At 38.4% G+C, this 8,034-nt stretch overlaps 1 protein-coding gene across 1 annotated transcript in view; it reads right to left on the bottom strand.

Moving 5' to 3' along the window:
- Positions 1–7,620: 7,620 nt before the first annotated feature.
- Positions 7,621–8,034, bottom strand: part of FAM89A (family with sequence similarity 89, member A) — a 3,158-nt gene continuing 2,744 nt past the window's right edge. The window contains 1 exon segment of the mRNA XM_010004235.1: positions 7,621–7,806. Within this exon segment, the coding sequence (XP_010002537.1) occupies positions 7,621–7,806 (186 nt within the window).

Raw genomic sequence — 8,034 nt, 5'->3', positions numbered from 1 at the left:
TCCTGCTCCATTGAATTGTGCAATTTATATTATTGGGGGCTGGTGGGGGGCAGACAGGGTGTAGATGTCCAGTGTTATTCTTACTGCCTGTGCATTGTTTGCTTTATCTATGTATGAAATAGTGCAGCTCCTGACCGTGCAAGGGTCCTACACTGAAAGAAAAGGCCATCTGAAAGGCGCCTTATTCCCACAACAATTTGATACTGTGCAACAGGGCAGATTGTATCAGTTGTTTGTTGTTTGTTTTTTTTTAAAAAGAAAAAAGTCATGTCCCTGATAAAACAGCCTCAGAAACGTACAGATCATGTCTCACTTCCCTCATTGTTACTCATCTGTTTTCATTTTTCAAAAAATGCCAGCATGGTGATGCTAATCTCATTCAGCTGCAGGAGTGCTTTGAAATAAAGTTCAGACAGTCATTTTTAATCCTCTCCACTACACCCTGACAGAGGATGGCAAAACAGGAAGCCCTCGTGGGCAGATCCTTCCTTGCTATAATGGAGAGGTGGAAGGTGCCGACTGTAATTTCATGCCATTTTACCAAGAAGTGCTGGCTTCTCTAAGCTCCCCGTGGCAGCTGCTCCTGAAGGCTCAGTTCTTTGTCCTGACCTGGCAGCTGCCTCTGCCACAGCAAATAGGAACAGTTTTGTTTTCATGGAATTGGACAGAGCTAGAAGTGAACTGAGAGGTCATCTGGTCCTTCCTCCAGCTGTGAGGCTGGATAGGCACCCCTGACAGATGTTCTCACTGACGGGATCCTCTGGCTCTGAGACCCAAGCTAAGCTGCCTTTCCCTAATTAGGGGGCCTGTCCTTGCTGCATGCAGTGGCAGTTTGATGCCCAGTTTCAACTATGACCATTTATTCAAGCAATATGATTTTGTGAAAATATAAGATTTTACTCAAAGAATCAGCTGTGAAGATGGTGGCTTTATCTTTTAATAAGTTGGTCTCCTCTGTTCTCCAGGTTGCACACTTCAAAATTCTCTGCCACCCCCTGCAACAGCCTTGCTAAGCCAGCAACATGAAAACGTTCTTGGCTGTGAGACTGCAAAGCATTTAGGACTTTTAGATAAATAAGGCAGCTTATATCACTTTGTATCTACTACAGGCTTCTTGTAAGAACTTACACATTGGGTTACACACAGTTCAGTTGAAACAAAAATATGATCCCTGCCTGCTGACTAAGGTATTTAATTCAGAATGGAATGAGAGAATGGACACGGGGACTTGAGATTGTTGTTCCTGGACAATGAAGAAATGTGCAAACTCCTTTCTAATCTGCAAAATAAATTGTAGTGTACATTTCTGTGGTCACATTTAAGCGCTCTCTTACAAAGTAATGTCTGAGATAATAACTAGAGACGCTTGGCTTCTGATTGATGTATTCTGTCCCTACACACCTGCATTTGAAGACATATAAAAGAGGGTTTTTTTCTCTGAGAAGTGACTTTGAAAGCCTAGAACAATCCTACATTTGCAACAGAAATATAAAGGACTTTTTGAATGACTGGCGAGATACATGGCACAGAGGAAAAAAGTCTTATTGTGTAACCACATAAAGCACTGGAGACAAATCTATTTACATATGAAAACTCAGACCTCAAGCAAGTCTTACCAAAAAGGACATGAGACAGGATAAAGTAAATGCATAAGACAGAATTCCTTTTCCCCACAGAGATTACTGCAAATTTCTCTCTCACTTACTGTATTTTAATTCTTTATGCAAGCACAGTGATGGCCCCCAAAATACACTAGAGTTTTCTTGCCATTCCTTTTCTGGACATGCACACAGGTATAAATTATGTAGAGAATAGCTGCTATATATTCCATTTCTCTCTACAGGTTAGAGCATATAATGCAAGGTATTTAAGAAATGCTGAGAAATGTGACCAAGTATCAGTCAGAAAGAGCAAGATACAAGCCAATATTCTGTATTATTTGTACGACATTAAACAGAAGACAAAAGCAATATCGAGACTCTTGGAAAAAATATAGACATGCTGTGTTCAGACAGGGTAAAAGCCAAGTGGTAACAGGATTTCAATATTCTCGTGCTATGATAAATTTATTTTCACCCTGATTGGATGTATTATTTTTCTTTCAGCTGATTCTGGTAAAATATCCTTCCCCTATACCAAAGAACTATTTTGTTATTTCAGTAGTTTACTTTTTGTGTAATATAGCATTTAAAAATAATTTTATTCAATGAAATGAGCAGCCTATGATATTATCTAGTAGTAATGAAACAAGTTAGAAATTTGATGCTGTTTAAGCTTGTGCTTTGTGACAGTGCCTGGTACCCTAAGCGAAAACAAGCTTTAAAACTCTTACTCGTGTGTCTAGCCAGGTAATCACTGGGATCTTTCTGACCCTGAAAGAAATGCTTGTCATTTCTGAGTGAGAGTAGTTAGCACAGCAAGGAGGATTGAATCACTTCTGCAAACATGAATTTAAGGCAGTGGTTTGATACAGGACTGAACTCTCTATGCACTAACAATTCCAGCCAGTCTGCTTCAGTCATTTTTGTAATTTCTAATAATCCACTCTTTGCATGAGATTTCTCCTCTGAGCACTTCTCAAATATTACATTCTCTTAAAGACATTACCTTAACAACCTTTTAGCATGAATGCACATAAAACCCGGGCAAAAGTTCAGTGAAGAGTTGCATTAGTCACAAGCCTGTGTATTTCAAGAGCAAATGGGTTTGTCTCTTTAAACTGCATACCAACCTTATCTGAAAAATGTAAATTCTACTGCTAAAAGCACATTCCTCTGAAATCAGATGAGGGCTTCATTACTCAGAGCTGGTTGTTTCCATATTCAGTTAATGAATTTTCCTCAGTAGAAAGGAGGAAAGGGAGCCAAAAAAGTAGGAAAACAGGCTTCTGCACACAGATCCCCCACGTTCTTTAAACCACAGCAAAACCTACTCTTTGCAGCAGACCCTGGCTGTTTGCAAAACTAATTGCATAGTCTGGGTTGCCAGGATCATGGAACAGCCAGTTGGGAAGCTTTAGCACTTAGGTTAGGTAGCTTGGAAAATTCCAGAGAATGTCAAAAATCAATAGAAGATGACTTTGCAAATAAGACGAGGTTTTAACTAGTTTGCTGAGGAAAAAAATGAGTTCTTTCTTTAAGTCATACAGTGTTGTTTAGATTTAAGTTTATAGTAGCTTCAAATAAACCAAAGACAACAATGGATGGAAAAATGTAAATTTGAGTTGTTTTCTGAGAAAATACATCTAGTAAACTACATGGAATGTGACCCTCAATCTACTGTGGTAATATAATCTTTACTGGCAGGGATCATAAAAATTAGAGTAAATTTTCAAAAGTGGCTGAGGACACAAAGCTGCACGTTGGAGAAGAAATGACCTGTTGATAGGGCTCTTTTGAGAGTTCTTTTGGCAGGTACCCGATTAATCCTCCCATTTCACATTCCTCCCCAGCAGGTCACCTAAATGACATCGGAGGGGAATTAGTTCCCCTTGCCCTCAGAGCAACCTAATTCCTCAAGCAGTGAATGGCTTTAGCAAGGCAAATAAAACACATTCTTTTCAGTTAAGCAAAACTGTGTACCTGCAACAAATGACTGTAACATTCAAAATGTATAACAAATAGCATATACTCAGACTCTAAAACAGGTCGAAGAACATGAAAAATCCATCAAGAAAATGTAAATATATATATATTTTTTTAAATCAACTTATTTTAGAAGGTTATGCAAAATTATTTGGTTACCTAAATTAATTACAAATATAATAATAATCACTTCTGCATAATCCTTCTCTTAGTCTTCCAATTTCAGGCGACTACATTAATTTTGTATTATAAATTAATCTTCAGCAAGCATCCAAGTCCAAGCTACCCATAAACAGAGTGTGATTTCACCCCATCTTTATTGGAAAGCACTTTATTTGAGGCAACACTGAACATTTTTACAAGTTATTTACTGCATTACAAAGTAGTACCTTTGAAAACATTTGTAGTATGTATTTAAATACCTCTTGTATCTTAGTATAAATACCATAAGAGACCAAGCAGCACTTCTGATTTCATGTTCATCCCCACTACAATCAGTAGGGCTAACAGTGGATTCACCAGGAGCCGAAGCTGAACCTAAATGTTCATCTGTTGTAGCTGACAGGACATCAGGGACCCATTTTTTATTACTTTATCCAGAGTAGAACACTTCTTTCTGACTCTTCTCCTTTTGTAGACTAACAACAGTTCCAAGAAACTAGACTGTAGTGTAATTATGACTGTATGATTCTGCACTTGCCACAACAATAAAATTAGAGTGGTGTGCTGTTAAAAATATACATCTTCAAATATAGCTAGTAGAGACCTAGTAATTCCTTATTTCTAACTACTTCACCACATTTGTAGACCCTCTGGAGAAAGTCCAGTGAAGAGCTACCCATGGTAGATAGTTTTCTGAACTGCTGATTTCCATCTCTGAGCAGCAGGAGCCTGACTGTCCTTGTTTCCTTGTGTATCTGTCTTTTCCTGCACCTGCTCAGTACTGGCCAGGCTGGCTGTGCTGTGAGGGACTGGGAGTTGTGCAGTACTCATTGGGTAGGGAAGTTTTCCAGTTTCTTTTGTATACCCTTAAAAAGTACCCTTAAAAGGTTATGTGTTATCCAAATTGAGGTTTCAGAGTAAAAATGGGGAAGAGGTTGTTGTTGGCATGTGGTTTGGACCAAGGGTAGCAAGCTTTTGTAGTAAGACCTTGTTTTTCACCCAGAGGGCAGTTGAGCACTGGAACAAGCTCCCCAGGGAACTGGTCACAGCACCAAGCCTGCCTGAGTTCAAGAAGCATTTGGATGATGCTCTCAGGCACATGGTGTGATTCTAGGGGTGCCCTACACAGGGACGGGAGTTGGCCTCAATGATCCAGATGGGTCCCTTCCAACTCAGCATCTTCTGTGACTCTATGAAACTCTGACTTGAAGATACACGTAACAATTACTCAGTATTTAAGCTATACTTTCCCACCAAGCACCTCTCCTTCAAAGCAATTTCCCTCCTTCATGCTGTTACAATGTAGTGAAGAAATACAGCTCACAACTGAAACAGAAGACACAGAAATCTGCCTCTGGAACTGCTTATTGACTTAATAATGAATTTACTGTTTTTAAAACCTTTATCTAGCTAGCCAGCCTTCACAGTGTTTGGATTTGCCTTAGGAATATACAGATTGTACCTTCTCTCCCCTACAAGAAGGTGTTACGAAAAGGGACAAGGCGCTGAAAACTCAAGAAGACCTAATCATGCATAATCTGTCCTTTTTCAGTGCAGATGATGTTATGGAGTGATGCCTTGAAACTTCTATGCTTCTCTTAATACAGCAAATACCAGCCAAATATTCTACGTTTCCCAACTCACAAGTATCCTGCATTGAAACCAAAAATATAAATAATGTTGCTTTTTACGTTTCATTAATGTAAGAAAAAAGTACTGTGAATTTTGCTCAAGTCCATTCTCCCCAGTGGAATTATTAATGAATGGCACTGTATAAGGACTTGCAAAACAGAACATTTTATGCTAGAAGAGACAGGATTTTCGCTGTTCAATTCAAAACCAAGTAAAATCAAATTATGACAGAGAAGCTGGAAATTCCCATTCCAAATATAGGCAGGCAGAACCTTCTCTGCAGTAATTTAAAAACAGCTTGCTTCAATCCAGGGGTAATGACTAGCCCTAGGTTTTTTAAGGGAAGGTTGGGAAGTGGGAGAGGGTTTGGATTCACTGAAATGGTAAATAAAAATACACACAACATTGAAAAGTTATGCTAAACATCATGCTTTTTATTTTTTTGGGAAAGAGCAAGAAAATAGCAGTACTTCAACAGACTAGAAAAAGCCTCATCTAAATACAAAAAGCACCGCAAATTATATTCAAAGCTGATACATTCTTAAGTCAAAGCATAAAGTTGCATGCACATGTGTGTATATATCATACATATATATATATGCATGTATACACACACACACACACACAACTTTTAAAATACAGATGTGGCCACTTGGTTTCTCTATGTTTGCCTTATCATTCATTTTAGTTTTAGGCAAGTGAAGTAATCAGATGAGAATTAATATTAAAAAAATTATAACCATTGCCACAGACTAGATGAAGAACTTCTACACATACACAATTACAGCACAGTATTTTACTTCTCGCCTTTTTTTAGGGGGAACGCAGAAAAACTCCACCCTGGAAATGTTTTGGCTCTTAGCTTTTATCACTGCAATATGCTAGACTTGGCTAAAAACTAAGAGAGGAGCTACCCCAGGATGTGATCTCCAATTCTTTCTGTAAACCGTGTGCATGCCAGACATGAACCATGCAAAAACCCTTTGAGATTTTAAGCCCTTAATTATTAGCTTGTGTCAAGATTCAGGCACTGTGCTTTACAGCAATCTTTAAAGTTAAGAAATTAAAATTGCGTTGGGAGCCGATTTTACTTAAAAGAGAAAGGGTGAAGACTCAGATAGTTGGCAATTCATTTTCCAAGCTGATTAAGCATCACATGTACACAATATGAAATAATAAAAACTTAACTGAGTGCTTTAGGAAATTCTGAAAAGAAAAATAAGTTATACTTCAAAGAACAAGTTAGTATAAAAAGTTTTAACATATGCAAAGTATGTGCTCAAAATACTTATTTTGCATTTTTAAAAAGAGCTGTAATCTACCTTACAGAAACAAAGTTCATCCAGTATAAAATATTGCAATTTGTCCCATTGTGTCATATGAGAGGTTTCTTTATTCTTCATATGATTGAGAACGCTTGCAGAAGAGTTCATGTTATTCCAAGCCACATAGTGGCAGACAGACAAAGTTTGAATCTGTGCTTTTACTATGCAGCACAGTAAAGGCTTAAGCAAACCATTTCAGCACAGAGTTTAGCAGGTCAAAGAGCTATGTCGATGCAAGAAATCCAGACAATAGTATAAAAGTTAATGCCAAGTGGCAATACCAAGAAAGTGAATTAGATCAACAGAAAAAAAAATTGCTGATAAGATTCACCATCACATGTACAGCTTGTCAGCTAGGAATAAGGAAAACTCAAAATCAGCACAAGGAGAAAAGTAAACTGTGTAAACAATTTGCCCAGTATAATACTGGATACAGTTGGTAAGAGCAGAACTAGCTTAGTAGGGCTGAGGATGTACGTGTATCCAGATGCCTATTCAAAATATATTTACCAATACCACTGACCAAAAAAAAAATAAATCACCTATAGCTATTTACATTGCAGCAGAGGCTTCCCTCCCCCCTTACAAAGTTATTACAACTCAAGAAGTCGCTGCCGTCTTCTACAATTAAAATTCCAGTTATAAGCTACCAACGTTTGTAAGTTGAAAACACCCACCTGGCAAATTAAATTGAAAACTCGTGTCAAGCACATCTGAGAACTCTTCAAAAGTTAGAGTACAGCACTTTCCTCAAGTGGTATTTGCATGAGTAACTTGTACTGACAGCCTGTTAAAATAAGTGAATTTAACACAACTTGGGGTAGCTGGGTGTTCCTCCTCAGGAAGAGGGATCCATACATATTCCAGTTGTTCTTGCTGAGGTGTGTTATAGGGAGAGAAGGACAAAAGAACCTTGGTCAGCCTGGAGGTGAATTTTCCTGCTTCTAGAAGTACTCCTCCTCTTCATCAAAAAAACCATTTTCCAGAGCGTACGTGCAGTCTGCGCTGGAGTCAGCTTGGCAGGCACCTTTGTATTCTTGAATGGATTCATACAGGGAGTACAGCTGACACAGTAATGACATATCCAGCTGCCGAAGGCCAACCTGAGGGGGAAGGAATTCAAACAAACAAACAGTATTGCAATTGTGATTTTACTGGCAATATAATGATACTATCTTCTGTTGCCATACAAGAGGATCAAGCTTCTTTCTACCTTGAACGGTTACGAAATATGGTAGTATAATTAATTTCCGAGGGTGACAGACTCCCCAAGGGATAAACTAGACAAAGAAACAAGGGACAACGTGATGCAATACAGCAGAACAGAACAT

This window comes from Chaetura pelagica, unplaced genomic scaffold (assembly GCF_000747805.2).
Source record: "Chaetura pelagica isolate M959 unplaced genomic scaffold, ChaPel_1.0 scaffold708, whole genome shotgun sequence".
Taxonomy (NCBI): domain Eukaryota; kingdom Metazoa; phylum Chordata; class Aves; order Apodiformes; family Apodidae; genus Chaetura; species Chaetura pelagica.
This window is presented reverse-complemented; position numbering and strand designations above follow the sequence as displayed.